At 49.6% G+C, this 23,594-nt stretch overlaps 1 protein-coding gene and 1 pseudogene across 3 annotated transcripts in view; both read left to right on the top strand.

Annotated features, from left to right (window-relative positions):
- The first annotated feature begins 1,335 nt into the window (after positions 1–1,335).
- Positions 1,336–23,594, top strand: part of KAT6A (lysine acetyltransferase 6A) — a 107,623-nt gene continuing 85,364 nt past the window's right edge. The window contains exons 1-3 of one of the 3 annotated variants that reach the window (XM_040994172.1): positions 1,336–1,423; positions 3,444–3,531; positions 3,816–4,730. In XM_040994172.1, the coding sequence (XP_040850106.1) occupies positions 4,131–4,730 (600 nt within the window). In that variant the 5' untranslated portion in view covers positions 1,336–1,423; positions 3,444–3,531; positions 3,816–4,130. Of the gene's footprint in view, positions 1,424–1,918; positions 3,532–3,815; positions 4,731–23,594 lie in introns of those variants that run through there. The other 2 variants (XM_040994171.1, XM_040994169.1) reach the window with 2 other exon arrangements.
- Positions 12,516–15,193, top strand: LOC121165527 (annotated as a pseudogene).

Here is a 23,594-nt window from a genome sequence, read left to right as displayed (position 1 = left end):
CTCTGCTCCCGATGCCAGGGTCCTGCTAATCCGCACCTTAGGGACAGAGGGGGAACAGCAGCTGATGAGTTACCTGCCTGGGGGCCCTATCTCCCATGTGGGTACCTGGACTGAACTCCTGGGCTCTAAATGCTCGTGTGTTGCTGCTGTTTGTTTAATGGTTGCTAGCGAAGGTACCTTATGCTTGGTACTTGGCAAACGCAAAGCGCTCATCGCGGACCGTGCAGCAGGCGCCAAAGAACGGAGCAGATAAATGATCAATATCGCAATCAGTCGGGGAAAGGAGGTGAACCTCTTAGCTGGGAGCAAATCGAGATGCGAGGAGGTGTTTCGGGAAGGGCGACGTGGGCAAGTGCACACTTTCCAAGAAACAGCCGAGAGTGCGGGTCTCCATTTGTCATTCCCGTGAACGCGGGGCCAGGGCGGGAACAAGTGTGACTCAAACCCTGTCTTCCAGAGTTTAAAACTACACGAGACGAGACAAAAGGAACATCGGCGCCGCTGCAGGCAGGCCGTGACCAAGTGCCAGTTTGGCGGTTTCGGCCCGGGGCGTGCACAGGCGGCGGCTGGGGCGCGACAAACTCAGGCGTGCGCAGGTGTGCGCGCACACACACCACACACCTGGAGCCCGGCGCCGGGGCAGAACCGGCAGGGAGGGCATCGTGCGCGCCGCGCGGCGGCTGAGGCGAGCCCGGCTCCCCAGCGCACCCCGCTCCGCTCCTCCTCAGGCGCGGGAAGGACGAACAGGGGGCGCCCGCAGCCGTCGTGGGAGACCCGGCTGGGCTCCGCGTAAACACCGCCGCCCGCCCGCCGGATTTCCGCGCCGGGCCCACGCCGCCCCACCCACGCCGCCTGCCCTCAGGTTCCCCGGCTGCGTGGAGGTGCTGGCGGCGGCGGCGGGGGTCCGCCAGCTTCCCCTCCCGACCCGTTCCACACAGGCGCGCGCGCGCACGCACACACACACCCCGGCGTCCGCGCCAGAGACGCGGGCTACGACACCCAGCCGTTGGCCTCCAGCCCCGCCGAGTCCTCCTCCCGCTTTGGCTTTGGCCTTTTGTACCGGCCCCACGTGACCCGCCCGGCCGGCTCTTCCCTCCCGGCCCGCCCCGCCCTCCGGCCCTTCCCGGCTCCCGGCCCAGCTCTTCCCGCTCTTCGGCCGCCACCCCCCCCCCCCAACCCCACACACACTTCCGCGCTCCCCGCTCGGCCCTCCTCCCCGTCGCCTCCCGCCCGGGCTGTTCCCGCGCCCTCCCCCCGGCGGCCGTTCCCTCGCGACGCTTCCCCTCCCCCCGCGGCTGTTCCGCCGCCTCGCCTCCCCTCCCCCCGGCCAGAGCTCACTGTCTCCAAGATGGCGGCCGTGTCAGTTTGGGGCATCTCCGCGGTCCGGCTCGGGGCCCCGGGATCCCGGCTGTCTTTCCCCCCGGTAAGTAGCCGCGGGGCCACTCCCGACCGTCCCCGGCCGCCGAGCCCGAGGCGGCGCCGCTCCGGACCCCGCTCTGCGGCCTCGCGGGGTCGGCGGGCGGGCTGCAGGCCCCGCCGCGGCCTGCGCCGCCTCCCGCTGCTCTGCGCCAGGCCTCTGGGCTGGGGCGCCGTGGCCGGCCCCTCGCGCCCCGGCTCCCCCGCCCCGCGGCCCGCGCGCGCGCCGGCCGGCCCGCCCTGCCTTCGCGGCTCTGGGTCCCCGTTCGGGTATGCGCGCGGGCCGGGCCCCGGCCGGGGAAAAGGCCGGCGGGGCGGCCAGGCCGCGGCGGCCGCGGCGCCTGGGGGGCCGGGTTGCGCCGGCGGAGCCCGCTCTCCCTCCCTCGGGGCGCGCCCACCGCCACGGCCCCACCTGCGCCCCGCCGCCCGCCGCGCTGTCGCGGGGCTGGCGCTCCGGCCGCGGCCCGGGCGCTGCCCCTGCCCGGCTGCCGGCGGGCGGGCGCGCGGATCCCCGAGCGGGGCCGCGGCCGAGGCGCACGGGGGTGACAGCCGGGCGGTGTTGTGGTTGCGGAGGCGGCGGCACGTGCGGGGGTGGTGACTGCCGGGCTGTCAGCCTCGGTCCGGGCCGCTGTCAACCCTCGCGCCGGGGACGGAGCTGCGGGAACTAAGGCTCGCTGCAGCCTGGGCCGGCCTGGAGCGCGGGGGGTTTTGGGGGACGCGGGGCGCAGGAGGACCTCGGCGCTGAAACTCCTTCACGTGATTTCATTGTTAACTTTAACTCCTCGGGTTCTGTTCCCGTCGCGCGAGCGGGCAGCCCGTTGGCAGGCAGCTGGGGGTGCTGCCGTTGCAAGTTTTATTATTTTTTAAAAAGTTTCTTTGCTGTGTAAGAAGAGAGCGTGCAGAGGCTTTTGCAGGGGCCGGGAGCGGGGTGCGCGCTGCGGCCTCAGGTGCACTTTCCTCGGAGCCGCGGTTCTAGTCCGCGGCACCGCGCCTCCGGAAGACCCCCGGAGACTCGGCCCTGAGAGAGACAATGAGTAGCTGTCATTCATTGTGGCACCTCTGTCCCCGGTCTGTCCGGACCGCTCATGTGGCAACCCCGCACCTGGCCTACCGCTGCGGTCTGTGGAGTGATCTTTCTTTGGAGCGGTCCTGTGAGATACCGACCTTCTTTGAGACCCTCGCCAAAGGATTTCCTTGTGCAGAAGTTAGTTTCACGATGAATTTCACCTGAGCCTTTTTGTCCTGCTCGGAGGCAATAGTTCTGGCTCTTGGCTAGTGTCTGCACTCTTTTGACTTTAATGTCACCTTTAAGAACAGTTGTTGTTGTTGCCAGCCTCCTAGCCCCATGTGCTTGCAATGTAAGTGTTCTCCAGAACAATTGCCAAAGTTCCAGAAAACACAGCTTAACTTTTGGAGGCCTAGGACTTGGCTATTTTTGAAATGCATCACTAAAAGTGAGTTCAGGAAAACTCAGGTTTGTCAGATTTTGTGTGAAAGAGTGTGAACTCTGACCCAGGGAGACAGTCTCATTGTATGTCTGTATGCTGATTCTTTATCCATGGATGTGCATTTCAGGACAGCAGCCTGGTGTCACAGCAGCAGGAGCAGCAGCAGCCAGCGTTATTTCTTTTGGTGTGTACCTGGAGGCTTATAGGATGGACTTGTGCGTCCCCTCCCCCCGCAGTGATGCTGGGTCTTTCTTTTTGTAGATTGCTGAGGAACAATTACAGCCTCCACTCTGTGGGTCTCAGTAGCTTAGGGTTGTGTTACCAGCATGTAATAGTTCAACTATGAAGCAAATTGGACGATTTGACAATTCTTTAAGCACTGTCCCAGCAGATGGGTGGCACATGTTTTTCCATTTTGGTAAGTTCACTAACGCAGTACGGTACGTAGAACACGACCATGGTCTGAGTGAATTGTGGTGGTCGTGCTTAGCGGGTTTCTGCGTATGTTATTAACTGTCTCATCCACTCTGAGTGTCTGGAGTTGTGAAGGATGAGAGATTCATTCTTGTCTCCTTGCAGAGTTCTGGCTGCTAACCCCCCATACTTGCTGAAGTGCTGAAGAGCTTCTTTGGGAAGCGTGTCGAGGAGGAGGTGAAGTCCGTGGACGGTGAGCAGAGCCTGTCGTGTGCTGCATGGGCAGCACCCTTGGGTGGCTCGTGGCTTCAGGTCCTTCCTGGAGCTTCCCATCTTGTCTAATTCCTCATGTCATTTGTTGCTTTCTAAATCCTACAGCTGTTTTGGAATGTGACAGTAATGAGTGAAAACTTGTGCCATCAGTGCCCAGCAAATTAGCTGGCTGTTTGATTGCTCTAAGACTAGGGGGTTAGAATCGTAGCCTGTTTGCACTCCAGGTTTCCATGGAAGTCTGATTCTGTTCTCATTGTTTTTCAGGCATAGGATGCATGTTTTTCCACCCTGAAGCTGGGAATGAGTCGTGTCGGGTGCTTGCAGCTTGATGAAGAGCCCCACGCGTGGTGCCGTTGGGCACTTTGAAGGTGTTTCAAGTGACAGGCTGTTTACGTTTCTGAAGTCAGAGGGCAGAGGTATTCCGTTGTGTGAGGACACGAGGAAGGACTCAGGCCAGCAAACGTGTATGCTATGGTTAACTGGCCCCCAGCCTCCGAGAGTCTTGATTTCCATGGTGTGAGACTGACGCAGCATCAGGATAAGGGATAGCGACTCTATGGATATACAGCATCCTTCACCATGGTAAAACTCGCTAACCCGCTGTATACCGAGTGGATTTTGGAGGCCATCAAGAAAGTCAAGAAGCAGAAACAGCGTCCTTCGGAGGAAAGGATATGCAACGCGGTGTCGTCCTCCCATGGCTTGGATCGGAAAACTGTCCTAGAGCAATTGGAGTTGAGCGTTAAAGATGGAACAATTTTAAAAGTCTCAAATAAAGGACTCAATTCCTATAAAGATCCTGATAATCCTGGGCGAATAGCACTTCCCAAACCTCGAAACCATGGAAAATTGGAGAGTAAACAAAATGTGGATTGGAATAAACTGATAAAAAGGGCATTTGAGGGCTTGGCGGAGTCTGGGGGCTCAACTTTGAAAAGTATTGAGCGGTTTCTGAAAGGTCAGAAAGATGTGTCCGCGTTATTTGGAGGCGGGGCCGCCTCTGGCTTTCACCAGCAGCTACGATTGGCTATCAAGCGCGCCGTGGGCCATGGCCGCCTCCTCAAAGATGGACCTCTTTACCGGCTCAGCACGAAAGCAGGCGGCGTGGAGGGGAAGGCGGCCTGCGAGTCTCTCTCCTGTTTGCCTCCCGTGGCACTCCTTCCACATGAAAAGGATAAGGTAAGGTGACGGTGTCGGCTTCAGTCCTCCTGACGCCCCAAGTTCACGTTTACAGGATGCTGACGCTCCTGTGCAAGTCGCATCCAGCCCTTATGTTTGGAGAGCTCCCCTGGCTGGCTATTGGTGAGTTCCAACTGTGAGAACTTCAGAGGTGCTGATGGTTCTATTACTGTGAGATACCGGGAGTCCTAGATTCCACGCGTAGAGCGTTCCTCTGCCTAGAACTTGCTTGGGTTAGAATTGAAGTGACACGCCTTCCAAATTTGTACTTAAAGATTCTTAGGACACCTGTACTTCTGGGCCTTGCTGATGAGCCAGTGCTGCGGACCTGAATGGCAGAGTGGCAGGTGACTCCAAGAACCTGCCTGTGATTGTCCCGCTCCGGCAGGTTGTCGTTAGGCCTGAGACGGGTTTCCGGTGACCCACAGCAGTAACATAGCTGACCTGGCAGGCCTCGCTGCGGTTCCTGCGAGGACAGTTTTGTGTCTTGTGCTGTGTTTTTGCCTGTGATGAATTGTTAGTGTTATTGAAAGCCGCTGTGGTTCTAGGGAGTAGCAGTGCAGAGTCCCGGATGAGACAAGTCTCAGAGACTGGAGGTTTCGATGCGCAGGTAGTATGCCTTCCGTTGTTGTGCGTCTCAAGCTGCTGTTTTGTGCAGTAGGAAGTATGTAGTCTCAATGGTAAAGTTTGACTCCTCAGCAGATAATTTGGGGATGAGGAGAATTTTGTGAGTAGCTATCTGCTTTTTTCCCCACACTGAGTATTTTAGCTATGAGTTTGGTTTCCCGTGCTCTGAATGGTAATAGGTTTGAGTTTGGCTCTCCCTGTGACATGAAAGCATTATCTGTAGGTTTTCACTACTAAAGTGAATTGATAGAGAATACCTCTCAAAAGACACTTCCGAGCCTTCGAGAGAAATACCACTTGTAAGGGGCCATTCGCGCACATAGGAGTGCTTATTAAAAATTCAAGGTGGGTCAGCCATTAAGATGCTATGTTCTACAGTTCTGTGCTATAGGAACTTTACCTGTTAAGAACGGTTTCCTGGTCATGTGGCTGAAGTTAAATATAACAGCTGGATTTCTGCCCCTGTTATCAATCAAAATGGTCTAACAGGCTAACTGTGTGGAGACAGGAAATTAAATGGGTTCAGTGCCATACCTGTGAATTAAGTGTTACAAGTTCTAGTTAGAACGCTTGGGTGTTTGCTTTTGTAATAATCTCCCTTCCTTGAATTAGGTGTTTAACTTTTGAAGCATTAATCTTACATAAACGTGAGTTGTGTGTGTATTTAGAAGGCAGTGTGGAGCAGTGGAGGAGGAGGCCTGGAACCCTGGGCCTCGTTGAATTGCAGCTTTGTGTTTGGATTCAGTAGAAATCTGCCAGGTTGCTTTGGTTAGACATACCTGATGGGTTCCACAGCTTCAGTATAGAGTGTTCTTCACAGAAGTGACTAGGTTTGGAGTTTGAGAGGACATTTCACATGTGCTGTTCTCCTTGGAAGGCGGATGATGATGCCTTTGACCTTACAGGTGACGAGATGTGGCCCTTGTTGGTTGTGATTTGAGAGGCAAAGCGAGCGCAGGAACTTCAGTGGAGCTGGAGCTGGAGCACAGGACTGCCTCTAGCCACTTGTTTACACCCCGAGTGCCCGCCTGGTAGGGCTGGGCTGAGTGGAGGCCAGCAGCCTGCAACTCCACCCAGGTTCCACCCTGTGGGTGGCTGGGACCCAGCTGCTTGACCCATTGTCCCTGCCTCTCAGGTCTGTGCCTGGAGAAAGTTGGTGTCAGGAGCTGGTGGTGGACGTTGCCCCCAGGGCCTGGAATCTGGGACCTGGGCTTGGCAGCAAGTGTCTTGGTTATGGGGCCGGATACCCAGCTCTGCGCTGTTGTTGCATGGGGTCCTATTTCCAGTGTAGTTTCCTGAATGACTTTCCTCAGTTATAAAGAGCTCGCCTTCAGCATCCTGGTGTTGTGAGCACTAGGGGGAGGAGTTGTCCTTCTGAACACTCTGCGCTCGCTGCTTTTCGTGTGCTGTCTTTGCCACCCTTCCCTTCCAGGTCCCTTTACAGAATTGTCTGGCATCCTGTTAGGAACACCAGGAATCACCCAGGGCTCGGGGACAGTGATGAGAAAGGAGTGTGGTCTGACTTCGAGGCGTTAGTTGCTGAGTCCCTGCAGTGGGCTGGGCCAGACGAGCTCCTAGGAGCCGACAGGGCTGTCTCCCGGAGTGCCACACTGTGAACCTGAGCATGCACCTGCTTACGGTGTTCTGCATCCATTCTGTTTGCTTATTTGACATTAACTTTTGGGAGGAGCTGTAGAGCTACGTGTGAGATTTTTAACAGTTAAATGATTTCCCTTTTGGGGAGATCAACTGTATAGGAATATTTTAAGGAATACGTGTGCCTCAGTGTGTTCTTACATTAAGTTTCTTTTTTGAGAGACCGCCTTCCATTTGCTGGGTTACTCCCTAAATGCCCATAGGATCTGTGCTGCCGTGGGGCTGCAGTTTGAGTCTCCCACAGTGACTTGAGTTATCCCTACTCCCTCCTATGGTCTGTATGATCTGCACACAGGAAACTCAGGTCAGGAGCCAGAACTGGGAATGCAGACAGACAGACAGACAGACAGACAGACAGACACACACACACACACACACACACACACACACACACCCGCTACACGCACACCCGCTACACGCACACCCGCTACACGCACACCCAACCCCACTCCTCCTCACCCCTGCTCCGTGGGACATGGGCAGGAGTCACTGTGCTGAAAAGCTTACTTCCTCCTGTGTTTTCACATTGTTTTCACCAGTGCTGTACGCACAGGTGAAGCTGCTTGCTCCTATCTCTGAATCCTTGCTTGGGTCCTGATTATTCAGGTTTGGATCCGGGTTTCTTCTGAGGAATCTTTGGAGACGGTGGAGAATGGCCAGTGCGTAGCCTCTGCCACCTGTGGGAGGCCCAGGAGGAGTCCTTGTCTCTGGTTTTTGTGGGTGCTTTTGTGGGTGAACCAGCGGAAGAAGATCCTTCTCTCTTACCCTACTCTCCTTCTTCGACATCTGCGTTTGAAATAAATACATCTTTTTAAAGTCAAGTGGGGAAGAGAGTCTGGGATACTGTAATTTGGAAGTTTTACCCATGTCGCGAGAAGCATTTCTGTGATACCCTTAGGTTGTGAGTTGTGTGTTTAACTGTTTTCACTGTGGTCGTCACTCCACTGCTGGGCAGTAGCTTATCCTTGGAGACAGGGTCCCAGGTTTCCAGACCACTAGGGCGTGTCTGATTGCCAGAGCTAGTTCTGACAGTTCTGAGGTTGGGTAATACCACTTAGGACACATTTAGTGGGAACTGTACGTAGTGTTGTTAATTTGGATCTTTGCCCCAGGCTAGTGACAGCTGATAGGAGATGATCTCTGGCAGTGGCAGGCAGAGCCAGGACCTAGTCAGTCCTCTGCAGTAGGGAGGGGAAGCTGTGAGCTGACCTAGGATGGACTGTGTGCTATGTGCATTAAAAACACACTATGCTTGGTGGTATTTGAATGTCTGTTAAGTTCATGGGGACACAGTCCCTATGTAAGTTGAGAGGCACCTTGTACATACTCTGGTTTTTCCCATACATATATACTATGATAAAGTTTCTTTTATTAATTAAGCACAGTAAGAGATGAAGTGGTATTATAATTGAGACAGAACAGTTACAATAATATATTAAAAGTTATTTGAAATTTTATGAATTGGTTATTTCTGGATTTTCCCACTCTGCATCACTGTTGACCTTGGGCAGTTGTGTATGTATTGAGGGATTTAATCCTCATATAGTACCATATGCTGTGTGACAGCATCCACGGTGAAGGAGAAACTGTCGTTTTTTTTTTTTCCTAAGATTTATTTATTTTTATTGAAAAGTCAGACATACAAAGAGGAAGATTTTCCATCTGCTGTTTCACTCCCAAAGTGGCTGCAGTGGCTGGAGCTGTGCAGATCCGAAGTTAGGAGCCTCCTCTAGGTTTTCCCATATGGGTGCAGGGTCCCAAGGCTTTGGGCCGTCCTTGATTGCCTTCCCAGGCCACAAGTAGGGAACTGAATAGAAAGTGGAGCCGCTGGGATTAGAACTGGTGCCCCTGTGGGATCCTGGATGTGTGCAAGGCGAGGACTTCAGCCACTAGGCTACCACACCGGCCCCTAGCTTTTACTTTGGACATGAGGAAATCGAGGTGGTCATTGAGTATGAGAGGGAGAGCTGGGTTTGTACCATCTACCTCTTGGAAACAGTGAGGTTTTATCTCCTGTGTGTGCATGCGGCACTGGAGTTGGCCTCCTAGCACATCGGCTGCCTGTGGGAGGATGGGTTTCTCTCACCATGTCCTTTGTCTCCTATCGAAGAACAAATTCCAAAGCTGACTTTGGATTGGTGATGAGACCATGTCAGGAATAATCTAGTTTTATATGTGTGAAGGCCTGGCAGAGTGATGGCTCACTGTAAAACAGCACAAAACTCAGAAAGCAAAATGTGTCACAAAACGTGGGAGATATAATGGTACTAAAATTGATTTAAACAATTTTTAAGTGCATTTGATGACTTTTTTTGTGAAATTTATTTTGATTTGAATGGCAGATTTTACAGAGATCTTCCATTTGGGTTCACTTCCCAAACAGCTACAGTGGCCAGAACTGAGCTGATCCGAAGTTGGGAGCCAGGAGTTTCTTCCCAGTCTCCCTTGTGGCTACAGGGGCCCGTGGCCTTCTGCCGCTGCTATCCCAGACAATATGCAAGGAACTGAATCGGAAGTAGAGCAGCTGGGATTTGAACCAGCATCCGTATGGGATGCTGGCACTAGGAGGTGGAGGATCAACATGATATTCCACCACACCTGCCCTAGTGACTTAATTTTTTGTTGCCATATATATCTTACATTCATGATTTATGCCAATTTAAATGACTTGGTGTGCTGGGTCTTTACTGTCAAGTCACTGAGGTGAATTAATTGTAAATGTGGTTAGGAACTGATTAAAAAGCTTCAGGAATTTAAAGGTAATTCAAGTACCACTTGTTACAGTACAACCACTTTGATTTATGTATGTGGTCTTGTTAGCTGATTTGCTTAGGAATGTTTGGTAATCTTGAGCCAACGGTACACCTTCCAAAAACTTGGACTATGGAAGTTTGGTGATCAGCCATTATTAACCAAAGCTTAGGTACTTTATTCATATCCACAGCCTGTTTTTTCTGTCTTTGCAGTTGCTGGCACTTACTAAGAAACTGATAAGGTAAACAGAGGGAACTAAGGGCCCAGTAGCCATGGAGGGTGTCAGGAGCGAGGGTGCCGAGCAGCCAGCACACACCTACCAGGTGTGCACAGTTGCTACGGAAGCCTGTTCTCAGCTAACATTTGTTAAGAGTTGATGGTATGTGGGGCATTGACCTAAGTGCTTTAACATGTGCTTGCAGAAGTCGCAGAAGAAACTCACGTTTACAGAGAGGGTAGTTATATAACTGTTTAATCATGTTTTCATTGTGGGACCCCATTAAGACATAAGTGGCATGTAAAGAAATGAGAAACGCATGAAGTTTCCTCTTCTCTGTGCCCCCTGTCTGTGGCATCCGCCTGGATGCAGGAACAGTACCACTTTTTAATTGTGTTTAGCTTTGGTGCTGTGAGGGCAAACCCAAACCAAGCATGTTCAGCAGATCACTCTAGGTCCCTCGAGAGTCTAAGAATTTCTTTCATGTTTTTTGAGTTTTCTCTGTTTCTTTTTTCATTTAAAACTTCCCAAGAAAGCTGTTTCTTCGCTTACTTGGTTCTTCATTGTGTACAAGAACTGACAACAGGCACTGAGTTGGCTGTTTAAAGTAGAATTTGGAAAAAACTTTCTAGGTAAATGAAGAATTTTTATTTCTTTATTTCTTTATTTAGACAATCTTTACATAGTTAATTTGGGTAAAAAGGGTCAAGGGCTACAGGAAAGTGGGTAAAACTATTATTTCCATATTGTTTCCTTCATGTATCTGAAGTAAAGGGGGATATTGGAGAATGTTTTATTAAAACTAGTAATGAATACTTTCTGTGCTGTGGCTGAAGTTCTCTTAGAAGAAAGCAGCCCCTGCTGTTGGCAGAACTGAGAGCCGGTTCTGCCCGATGGTGACGGGTGGCCGCGCAGGGCCGGCAGAGTGGAGCGGCTGCTGCATGGCCGGGGAGCCGGGTTAGCGCTCATCCAGCTGCAGCTCTTGGGAAGACTGGAGGCTGTCTCTTCGGGTTTTTCTTTTTGCCACAGTCGTTCCCAGCAGATGGCTTTCAGTCTCTTAAATTCAAGCCCGAAGAATTCAGCTTTGTTTGAGAACATGTGAAGAAACAGTTTGTAGTAAGGCACTATTTTGTTAAAGGTTGAAATTAGTGCTGCATGTGGATTGGCAGAGTATCATGCTGGGTCCAAACTGTCTTTAACTACCAGGGATGGTGGGGGTGGGAGGGTGAAGAGGGGGAAGAGACAGACTGCTGAGAAAAAAAAAAATCTGGCAATGCGTTGACTGAGGTATAATGTGTAGTTGAATAGTGTTGTACTTACAGTATATAAATTCTTATGGAAAAATTGAAACTCCTGCATGTAGTAGGACTTTGAGCTGATAGTAATCTTGGATCACAGTGATGATAATCTGAAGGATTTAGTGTCTTGTTCAGTGCTACACAGCAGGTTAACATCTGGGAGTGTTCATAAAGCCCCTTTTGTGCTGTAGGGCTGCTGTACACTGTTAATGGGCAGTGTGCCTAAAATAACGTAGTCAGAGCTCACTTAGCAGACACTGTCGAATAAACCCTTGGTCACTTCCCAACTAGTCCATGCTAATGTGCTTTGGGAAGCAGTGGGGGGAAGGTTGGGACCCTGCACCAGCCTGGGAGACTGAAGAAGCTCCTGGAAGTGAGCCAGTGGATAGAAGACCTCTGTTTCCCTCTGTTTCTGTACTGTGTCTTTTAAATAATTAAACAAATCTTAATAAGAAGAAAACCTCTGGACTAGAAAATTTTGTTGGCGTTGCCAGTTTGATTTGTGAATCTGCATATTTCAGTGTTTGAAAAGATCTATGTACTCTTGCTAGAATTGAAATAACTTTTTGTTTGTTTTTGAAGACTACTGTCTTAGGGCCTAGCTAAAGAAATTAGAGTTTTATTATGTTTTATCTAAATATTAGAAGATGAACATGTTGAGTTATCTTAGTGCTGGGAGGAAAAATATTAAAATTTGAGAAAAATGTCCACTTTGAGTTCAGTTTGAATTTTGGTGGATCTGACCTCTGAGTGACTGGATTCATTGCTTAGAATTCAAAATTATTGAGACAGAGAGATAGCAGGTTAGAACCCTTACAACAGAGTACTTTTTTTTTTTTTTAAAGATTTATTTATTTTTATTGGAAAGTCAGATATACAGAGAGGAGGAGAGACACAGAGGAAGATCTTCTGTCCAATGATTCACTCCCCAAGTGAGCACAACGGCTGATGCCATGCCAATCCGGAGCCAGGATCCAGGAACCTCTTCCTGGTCTTCCACACGGGTGCAGGGTCCCAAGGCTTTGAGCCATCCTCGACTGCTTTCCCAGGCCACAAGCACGGAGCTGGATGGAAGTGGAGCTGCTGGGATTAGAACCGGCACCCGTATGGGATCCTGGCGCGTTCAAGGTTAGGACTTTAGCTGCTGGGCCCATAACAGAGTACTTTTTAAAAGATTTATTTATCTTTGTTGGCAAGGCAGGTTATAAAGAGAAAGGGAGATCTCCCATCTGCTGATTTACTCCCCAAATAGCTGCAATGGCTGGAGCTGATGTGGTCCAAAGTAGGAGCCAGGCATCTGCCCTAGGTCTCACATGATGGTACATAGGCCCAGGCCTTGAACCATCCTCCACTGCTTTCCCAGGCCATAAGCAGGGTGCTGGATGGGAAGTGGAGCAGCCAGGACACCAGCCAATGCCCATGTGGGATGCTAGTGCAAGCAGGTTAAGTCAGTCGAGCCATCACTCTGACCCCTGACAGTACTTTTGTGAAAGGTAATATGTTATTACATATGCGTGAATTAAGACTGTGCAGTCTGACAGTAATTGTAGATGCATGTATTTGGTAGGAGCTTGAGCGATTTGTAGTATTTCTAGCACACAAACCTGAGAAAAATGGGAGGCATTGAATGATTCAGCCTTATATTTTTTGTAACTTACTTATTTGAAATGCAGAGAGAAAGTTCTTTTTGCTGGTCTCTTCCCAAATGTCCACAACAGCCAGGGCTGGGTCGGTCTGAAGCCAGGAGCTGGGTAGGTGGCAAGGATTCAAGCAGTTCCTCGAGTCCTCACTTGCTGCCTCCTGGGATGCACTTTATCTGGAGCCCAGGCACAGTGATGTCTTAGAATGCACCAAACAGCCCTCAGCCACCAAGATGCCTGAAGGGAAGAAGGCCAAGGGCAAGAAGGTGGCCATGGCCTCTGATGAAGTGAAGAAGCAGGAGGCAAGAAGGTCGTGTTTGAGAAGAGGCCCAGAACTTTGGCATTGGTCAGTACATCCAGCCCAGGAAAGACTTCACACGCTTCGTCCAGTGGCCATGCCATACCTGCCTGCAGTGGCAGCAGGCCATCCTGTACCAGCGGCTCAAGGTGCTGCCGGCTAGTTCACCCAGGTTCTGAGCTGGTGGACAGCCACGCAGCTGCTGAAACTGACCCACAAGTACCGGCCTGAGGTGAAGCAGGAGAAGCAGCGGCAGCTGCTGACCTGGGCCCAATAGAAGGCTGCCAGCGAGGGGGACAGGCCCAGCAAGCAGCTGCTGTCCCACAGGCAGGTGTCAACATGGTGACCACACTGGTAGAAAACAAGAAGACGTAGCTGTAGTGATTGTGCATGACGTGCACCCCATTGAGCTGGTCGTCTTCCTGCCCACCCCTGTGCTGCAAGATGGGTAAGGCCCACCCAGGGCATCTGGCCCACTGGAAGACCTGCACCAAGGGGGTACAGGTTAACTCAGAGGACTTGCAAGGGGCCCTGTCCAAACTGGTGGAGGCTATTAGGACCAACTACAACCACCAGCACCATGAGATCTGCCCCACTGGGGAGATACCAGCCCAGGCCCCAAATCCGTGGTCCACATTGCCAAGCTGGAAAAGGCCAGGGCCAAGGAACTGGCCACCAAGCTTGGATGAGTGCGCAGCCAAGACCCCTGTATATAATAAAGTCTCCCTCAAGAAAAAAGAAAAGCTACATGAAACAACCACTCCCTCTTATCCTCCTGCCTCATTTTGTTTTGTTGTAAAACAGTGGGAAGTAAAGTTAAAATTAAGGACAGTTTTTGGTAAAATAACATTAGAACTTGTTAAGGGGGAGAACTGATGTGAAAAGACAGTGACGGTTAGGAATCTGTGGAGAGGCAGTTGACTCTTGCTGTCAGTCTTGTATTGCATCTGGGAATTGAGAGCTGTAGCTGATCTAGACACCTGCTGTTAACTGTTGATTTCCAGCTCCTTCCAGCTTAGTCATTGGCTCCAGTTTTCTGGAACTTTGAGTAGAACTCTGAGAAACATTATGCCTGTTTTTTTTGTGGGAGGCTTTACTTTAGTGGTTTTCATTTTTTTTTTTTTTTAACTCAAGGCATCTTTGGGGATCTAATTTAGGGTTTAGATTGTCTTTCACTATTTTTCCTGCCTTATCCATTTCTTTCCATACCCCATCAGTTTTTGTTTGTGTAACATGAGCCTAAACTAGCTGTTTCTTCTAAAGCAGTGGTTCTTGACATTAAACCCACTTTTGAATCATCCATGAAGTCTGAAAAACGGAAAGTTACATCAAACACTGGCTGTGGGGGCCCACATTTAGGTTGTTAGTGTACTTGTTTCTTAGTGTGTCTGTAACATCCAGCTGCTCTGGTGTGTGGAACTAGTGTCTGAGTGGTGGGAGCTGACTGAGGGAATTGGGGCCGGAAGGGGCAGCACGTTCTGCTTCATTGTTGATATCCAAACCAAATAGATGAATTGGCCAACTTCATCCCCACTCCAGACTCAGGACAGTGATTGTCCTTATCTTCCATCCTGCTCCTTATTCCGCTGCACTTGCTCTTTGGTCTCCTCTCATGGGACCCGTGGTTTGTTCTGATGGTGGGCTGCTGTGCTGCTAGCCACTGTGTCTCATGGCGTGTCCTCAGTCACTCCCTGCTCCTGCATCACATCGGCAGATCTCTTCCCTCAGAATTAAGCTGCTTATTCCGCCCAGCTCATTTTGGAGAAGATCACTCAGCCATGTCGTGGGGTGCCACGTAACAATTCATGGTCTCTAATCTCAGTTCTGTATATATGTTTCTGTGGTCTGTTTTCTCTGCCACAACTCACTGTTTCCTCCAACTCTTGTCATTCCTGTTTTCAGCAGATACTCCCATATGCTGCTTCTTAGAGAGACTAGAATCTCTTCGTCCATGTGTGCTTATTCTTGTCCTGTCCCTCTCATGCTAACCTAAACACACCTGTGCTTATTCTCACCCCCCTCTTCTGCCCTCTGCCAGGATAATGGAAGAAGTGCCCAAGGCTCAACTTTGGTTTTACCTAAGTCTAGAGGCTTGTTCACTCCTGCCTCAGGACCCTGCTTCCTGAATTTCCTCAGGTTTTTTGTTTGTTTGTTTCAAGTCCTGTCATCTTTGTCCTGCACAGGTGATCTGGCACAGCTAAGCGAGTTATGGTTGCTCCACTTCCCTTCCAGCTGCTGCTGCTGCTGCAGTTGGGGAAAGCAGCAGATGTCCCAGGAGCTTGGCCCCTGGTGTCCATGGGGTCCCTGACTCTGGCTTTGCCGGATCTAGCCATTGGTACCATGACATAGTGGATGGAAGATTTCTTTTTTTTTTTTTTTGTCTCTTGCTCTGCCTTTGAAATAAATGAATGTTTTTAAGAATTATTAAAAGTGGACACACTTCTATTCTACACACAAAAATAAAAAAAATCCTTCTGTAAGAGTAAAAACAATAACTCCTCTTCAGATGTTTCTATATCTACTGTTTTTCTTCTTCATTTTCTTATTGTTGTTACTGTTTTCCATGATACAGTTTTGTAGGTATAGGAATTTCTGCCTCTGCCTCCCAACCATTTTCCCATATTATCACAGTAATATATTCCTTCAGCCTCAGTTGCAAACTTAACATTCTGTCATTTAAGTGTATTGTGGCATTTTAGCTGCAGGCCAAGGTAGAAAATCTAGTATCATAATGTTAAGGTACATTGAACAGTTTCATTCAGAGGTGCATACTCTAATGTATGTCTGCTTCTCACTAAGCTAGACTCCATAATCCAGTTAATCCGTGAGAATGTGTGTATAGATTGCTTTCCTAGTCTGTATCCATCTCAGATCTGTTATAGGCTGTCTGGCCTTTTGGCCCTAGCATGCTACTTGGCACTTCTCAGGTACAGTTTTATTCACTTTACCTGACCTCTCAGTAGCATGTATCACTTGTTGACTATTCCCTCCCCACCCTTTGTAAAGATTTATTTACTTATTTCAAAAGCAGAGTTTGAGAGAGATGAGAGCTCCATTCATTTTCTCCCCCAATGGCTGCAGTGCCAATGACGGGCCAGGCTGAAAGCAGGAGCCCAGAAATGCTACTATTTTTTTCTGTGTGGGTGGTAGGGACCCAAGCCACTTGGGCCATCTTCCTCTGCTTTCCCGGACCATTAGCAGAGAGCTCAGAAGTGAGCCACTGGACACAATGGCCAGTTGCTTCACCTGACTATGCCACAATGCTGACCCCTGTGATAGTTCTTTTACAAGTATCTTCCCCCCTCTTCCATTCTTTCTGCCAGTTACATTTTCAGTTTAATTGTGTTTTCTATTTTACCTGTGTTTTTATGATTTGCAAGTTCTGTTTCATCCATTCCTTACTGCTTTATCCTTTAGTTGTCTCTAGACCTCCGTCTTCTAAACTGTTGATTCTACTTTCATATCTTAATTACAGACCTTTCTTCTGAACTCTGCATTTGTGTATCCCATTGTGTAATTTTTTTTATCTCAGTCATTTTAAATTGATGATGAGACCCAAATGGAGTTTTGTCATTATCCCTCTACAAAGTCTTCTGATTTCTTAACTGATAGAGGCATCCCACTTGACGCCAATACTTAAAACAGAGGCTTCGGCCTCATCTTTCATCCCTCACTGTGTCTTAAGTATTCTGGAGTCTAGCTACACAGTTTTCTTTCTCATGCTTTTAAGCATTGTTGTTTTAAAGGATTAACTCACCTGAAAATTGGAGAGAAAAAGATTGAGAGACAGATCTTTTATTTGCTGGTTCACTCCCTGGATGATGGTTGCAATGGCCCACTCTGGGGCCAAGCTGAAACTGGAGGGCCAAACACTTGGGCCATCTTCCAGTGCTTGTTCCAGGCTGTCAGTGGGGAGCTGGATCAGAAGTGGAGCAGTCACCATATGGGTTCTGGCATAGCACATGGTAGCTTCAGCCACTGTGCTGCATCATTGACACCTTTAAGCCAACCACTGCTCCATCCCAGCTGCTGCTCTCTGGGCAACTCTCATCTTTCCTTTGCAGATTTACCTGAGTAGCATTGGTTTTCCTTTCTCCAGTATCATTTCCCTTCAGTCTTACTGTTGCCAAGAATGCTTCCTACTGAGTAGTGATTAAGAACTCAGCTCAGGGCCCGGTGGCGTGGCCTAGCGTCTAAAGTCCTCGCCTTGAACGCGCCAGGATCCCATATGGGAGCCGGTTCTAATCCCAGCAGCTCCACTTCCAATCTAGCTCCCTGCTTGTGGCCTGGGAAAGCAGTCGAGGATGGCTCAAAGCCTTGGGACCCTGCACCCGTGTGGAAGACCAGGAAGAGGTTCCTGGATCCTGGCTTCGGATTGGCATGGCATCAGCCGTTGTGCTCACTTGGGGAGTGAATCATTGGACAGAAGATCTTCCTCTGTGTCTCTCCTCCTCTCTGTATATCTGACTTTCCAATAAAAATAAATAAATCTTTTTTTTTTTTTTTAAAAAGAACTCAGCTCAGTGATCAAGACCATCTGGGTTTGCATCTCATGCTGGCACTACTTGTTTTATGACCTTGGGTAATTTGCTTATTCTTTGTTTGCTACATTTCCTTCTATAAAATGTAGATAGTACCATGGTTATCTCAGTGAGGTTGTGAGGAGTTAGTGGATGTATCTGAGCTAATAGAACTCAATGCAGTGCGGGAAATGATAACATATCCATGGTGGTCTCCATTCTGTAGCAGCTGTAGCCAAAATGGAGCTGCTGAGTTCAAGTGTTAGAGGGAGAGAGAGAGATATTCCATTCACTGATTTACTCCCCATTGGTCACAACTGCCAGGGCTGGGTTAAGCTGAAGCCAGGACCCTGGAACTATGTCTAAGTCTTCCATGTTGGTGAAGGGGCCCATGTTCTGATGTTTTCCAGATATGTTACAGTAAGTTGGGAATGAAGTGGAACAGTCAGGAATGCTGGCGCTACAGGCAGTGGCTGTGCCACAATGCTGTCCCCGACTATTGAGTTCTTGAAATGAGGGTAATACCTTCAAAGGTAGAATTTTTTTTTTTTTTAAGGACAGAGTGGTACAGAGAGAGACAGAGACAGGCAGGCAAGCACAGGTTAGTCCCCTCCTCCTTGCAAGAGGCAGACTGGAACCAGGGGCTGAGAACTCAGTCTGGGTTATCCAAAAGGGTGGCAGGGACCTAAGTCTGTTTATACATCATGTTTCCCTTGTGCATAACAAATACCAAGACTCTTGAGGACCTCCTCACTTCCTGGTGCTGAGGTGGGTTGTAGAGAACCTACGTGGAGTTAGATTTCTTGCTCTTTATCTTCACTTGACGAGACGCAGACATCAAGGAAGACTGTGTAAGGAGGCAGAGAGAGAGGTGGAGGAGACAATACTAACATCTCACACTTTAGAAAGGCCCCCACCCAGAACTAGATTTTAATTTATTTCATTATAATTATATTGAAATAGCTACATAGCCATAGTACTTGACGGTATAAAATCAGTCTAGTTATTGAAATGGTGTTTGGCACTTAAGGCCCCTCTAAAGTGTGAGGTGGCATTACTATTGTCTTTCTGAAATGAAATGTACTTGGTTGCTTAAAACTCTTCAGTCCCAAACTCTGCGGTGTGGTGTCTGTGATTTGTAGTCTTCTGCCCCATGTGGCACCCAGCTTGGCTGCTGCTCATGTTTTGTCCACCTGTGCCCACGCCCTGTCAGGGCCTTGGACCAGCAACAGTGTCTCCTAGTCATTTGTTGCATGGGCTCTTGCTGGTCTGCCTTCTGGAGACTCCGCATTGCTGGGCAGCTGGCAGTGCTGCCCATCTTCCCTGTTGCTGCCAGCAACAGTGTTTTGTTTCTCCCTGGAGTGGTTATCCTTTCTGTCTTCTGCATGAGTTTGCTCTTATTTAGCCTTGTAGAATTAGTATTAGGCATGTCCCACTTGGTTTCTTCCCCTTCTGGTCAGCTGCCTGTTCCCAGTCTTGTAGACCTGCTCCAGACATCCCGGCCCATCTGGAGTTGTTCTGACAGCTCTTCTAGGAGTGAGTGCCTTAGGATGTTTATGTCTCAGTATGCTTGCGACTAGTATGGTATCTGGTTCATTGGTTGAGGATCTTCTAGGTGGCAGCTCAGTGATTCAGTTCAAGAGGGGTAAGGGGGATAGGATTTCTGCTTGATGCACATGTGGTAAGTGTTGTGATAGCACAAAACAGTACGATGGAGCTGGAATCAGTGGGGAGAAAGTATGTGAGAAGTGAGTTAGGGGGAGGTGGACCAAATGAGACAGAGTGCTTTCTGCAGAGGTGGCAACAGGTTCAAAAGCCTAGAAGCAAAACATTATCAGCACATAATCAGTGTTTAGTTGGGTCTGGATTGCGAAAATCACATCTAACTTCTGTTTTGGTTCTGAGATTAGCACTTTCTCAAGAAAACATTACACTTTATGTGCTTCTCTAATATTTTCTTTGAGCTGATAGCTAAGACATGATAGGATAACCTCCTACCTAGTCAGCAGGACACATATATTTTCTGTCTTCTAAGGCAGGAAAAAAAAAGGATTTGTTTTATCGGAAAATGACTCTGCAGGATGAGGAGTGCTTCAGTAGTGGCAAAGTAAACACCTCTGTGGTTGGGGAAATTGGCCGGGGTTGGGTGAGTAGCCTTGAAGTTAGAGTGCTGGGAGAGCACAGTGGGAAAGTACTGAGGGGTGGCCAGGGAGCAGCTGCAGAGGGGAGCACTTCGGGAGCCTCGCTCGGTTGGCTCTGCCCGCTGCTCCAGTGCACCTCAGGTTGGACAGTGCTCTGTGCACCCTCAGGCTTCTGCATGCCTGTTGAGCACGTGCTTTTGTATGTGTAGTTTTACAGTCAAGCTTTATTTGCATCTGTTAACTTTGTTAAGAAGACTGATAACAATACAGAGTTTTCTTTTTTCGTGACTTTAGCTAAGCAAAACAGTAGGGAGAAGAGATACTTTCCCCCCAGAACTTTGTGCATATTGCAGTTTTATGTTTCTGATGTATTTCTGATGAATTTTTATTTTAACATGTTTTGTTTTGATGTAGCACTTTCATAGTAAGGTAGACATTTGAAGTGATGTGATTATTCGTTTAGCTAAGAAAATGACTGAACCAGAGTCTGGCCAGGCACTGCAACAAGTGAGGGCTCCTACAACAAATATGTTGTAGACACCTGTTAAGCCATTTATCAGAACTTAGGTGTTATTAGTGTTTGTAATCTGCTCCAAGCTCTTAATAAGATGCTCAGAAATTTTTTTTTTTTTTAAATTCAAACTGTAAGCTGTCAACTGGAAGGAGGTTGAAAGAAATCATATTTCTTTAAATATAGATATGTTTCCTTTATAAGCTTAGAAATGGAACCAGTTATCCTGTCAAAATGTCTGGACTGTGTAGTTTAAGTGCTGAAGTATGGTTTCAGAGATGTCCTGGGAATCTCAGATATGTCCAGCTGAAGAGTACCACTTGTTGCTTCCTTCAGGATAGTACTTGTTCTCTGTTACCTGGAGCATATTTATAAAAGTTCAGCTGTTTTCTCAACAGGTAATATATTAGGGAAAAGCCTGACGTCTTTTGCACCAATGCAGCCAGGGGCAGTGGGCTCATGGGTGCCTGGGAGTGTGGGCTTACAAGTACCTGGGGGATGGTACTGAAGGGGGTGTGTAGGAAACTGGGGGCTCATGTCCAGGCAGGTAGAAAGTGAGCCTGGGGATTTCCCCATGAGTTTGATCCTGGACCAGGAGGGAAGAGGGGAGGGAGAACTCTAGGTTAGCATGCTGGTCTGGTATGCTGGTGGACCAGGCTTGGGAACCTTGAATGGACCTGGATTTTGAGTATGTGGAAGGGTAAGGTACCAGGCCAGCATATGTGCCAGGAGCTTGGGACCCTAGTGGGCAGGCAGAGTCCAGGCTAGCATACCACCCTATTGGAAGACTGGGCTCTAGAAGACTAGGCTGGGGAACCCATGTGCTCCCAGGCTCAGGGACTGTGGATTGCTTAGGGAAGGGGTTATGGATATGTGCGGGAGGAAGGACCGCTGAGGGAGTATGTTGCAGGTGAGGAATGACTTCTAAGGGATTCCCAACGAGAAGGCCAGGTAAGTGAAGGGGCTGAGACTGAGAGGTTGGGACGAGGGAAGCTGGAGGACCTTTATGAGTCAGACCAATTGCACCAGCCTACTGGGGAGACCTAAGCTGGGCTAGTTAGCATGAATCACCGCTGATCACCACTCACTGATATATGCTAAGGCTTGGGCTGGGGGCCTACCTGGCAGAACAAGATCACAGTACTTGCTAGTGAGAGTCGGAACAGGGGATGGTTAATGTTAAGCTGGGCCATGACATTAACAGTATACAAAAGAACCAGGTCTAGGGGCAGATTCTATGAGGGGTATGTGGGCCTACCCCTTTGGAACTGCAGTTTCCACTGGTTTGCTTAAGAACTGGGGGTAGTGATGAGATGAGCTAGGCATAACCATGGAACCCTCTGACACCATAGGTACTGAGGTTGGGAAGAGGCCAGGCTGGCTCAGGCTGCAACACCTGCAGGCGCACCCAAGAATAGGGTGTGGGGCAGGCCAGGCTACAACATTATCAATTCACACAGAGGCTGGATGGAGGGGGCAGACTAGGCTAGGCAAGGGCCTAGCACCCACCAACACATGTGAGATCTGGGTTTGGGACTGGGTCTGGTGGGGGGACTTGGGAAACTCCCCTGGTGAGCCAAAGCTCCCACAGGTGAACATGTGACACAGACTTGGGTGTTGATCAGGCTATTGGCAGATGTGTGGGTTGGTTCTGAAGGAGGATGGATTGGGCAGGGCTGTGCCAACCTTAGCCCACTGGCATGTGCAGGAGCCAGGCTGGAGTTTGAATCATGCTAGGCTAGATATTACCCCTACCAGTTTGCATGAGCAAATGAGGGATAGGAACTGACTGACAGGGCTGCAGCATCTGATGGCAAAGACCAAGACAGGTAAGGGGCTATGCCAAGCTGGGTCAAAGCAACCACTGTCATGTGCAAGGTTTGTGGCTGAAAACAGGCTTAGTTGGGGAGCTAAAGGGACACTTTGGCCGGGTTGTGGTTCCCACTGGTGAGTGCAAGGGCCTGAGTGGGGGCGGCAATCTAGGCTGGACATGACCATGTCCCTCAGCATGGATGTGGACTGAGTCTGGGGTGTGTCAGACTGGGCTAGACTCCAGCACCCACTGATGCTTGTGAGAGCCTGGCTGGGTGTAGCATGGGCTGGGCTAGGTCTCAGCACCTGCTGAACCACGTGAGAGCAATGTCATGGTGTGGACCAGGTGTGGCTGGGCTGTAGCACCCAACAGTAAGAACCAGAATGGATGTGAGCAAGTTTGGCAAGGCTACTGTTCCTGCCAGGACAGGAGGTAGACTAAGTGTATCTGGGTCAAGGACCCACCAGTGTGCTGCTGGGAGGAGACCTGATAGAGGAGTTTGGGGAACTCCTCTGTTAGGATGTAGTCCCTGCAGGTGAGTGCAAGAACCAAGGCTTGGAGTATCCCAGACCAGGCGGGGTTACAGTGCCTGCTGACTACATGTGGGTCAGGTCTGGAGGTGGGCCAGGCTGTGCCACTGGTAGATCTGAGAACCAGGACAGGCCAGGTCAGGCTCCAACACCAGCCGGTTCACATTTTGGCCAGTACTGAGGGCTAGCTGGATGGGCTAGGCTGCTGACTCATTTCCCAAGTGGTTACAAAGGCTGGAGCCGAGCCCATCCGAAACTCCAGTCAGGAGTTTCTTCTGGGTCTCCCACATTGGTGCAGGGTCCCAAGGCTTTGGACCATCATACGCTGCCTTCTCAGGCCACAAGCAGGGAGCTGGATGGGAAGTGGAGTAGCTGGGACATGAACTGGTGCTTCTGTGGGATCCTGGCGCTTGCAAGGGGAAGATTTAGCCATTGAGCCTTCATTCCAAGCCCTTGATTATTTTAAAATATAAAATTGTTTGCAGGGAATAAGAAATTTGTTGAAGTATGTGGTTTTTGGGTTTATATTTGCTGCTGTAGATTGATCCAGATGCTTTGAATCTCTTGCAGTCGGTGACTTACTCGGACAGATTTTTAAAACTTTTATTTTTGATGATTTTTACATAGTTGATTAGGGTGCAAGGGGTCAAGGACTAAAGGGAAGTGGGTAAGACCATTGTTTCTATGTTTTCCTTTTTACTTCCCTGCTCAGCTTGCCCCCAATCTCAGTTCTCACACTGACCAGTGAGAATAGTGGTCTAGCAGCAGAGCCCCATGCAGGGCCCCCCCTACCATTTTCACTCTGCCCACTGGCTCTCACAGGAAAGATAAAGGGAGAAGCCACACCCAGCCTCCCAAT

The sequence above is a fragment of the Ochotona curzoniae genome, unplaced genomic scaffold, assembly GCF_017591425.1.
Source record: "Ochotona curzoniae isolate NIBS_2020 unplaced genomic scaffold, NIBS_Ocur_1.0 contig_899, whole genome shotgun sequence".
Taxonomy (NCBI): domain Eukaryota; kingdom Metazoa; phylum Chordata; class Mammalia; order Lagomorpha; family Ochotonidae; genus Ochotona; species Ochotona curzoniae.
Note: the sequence above shows the minus strand (reverse complement) of the source record. Positions and strands in the feature narration are given on the sequence as shown.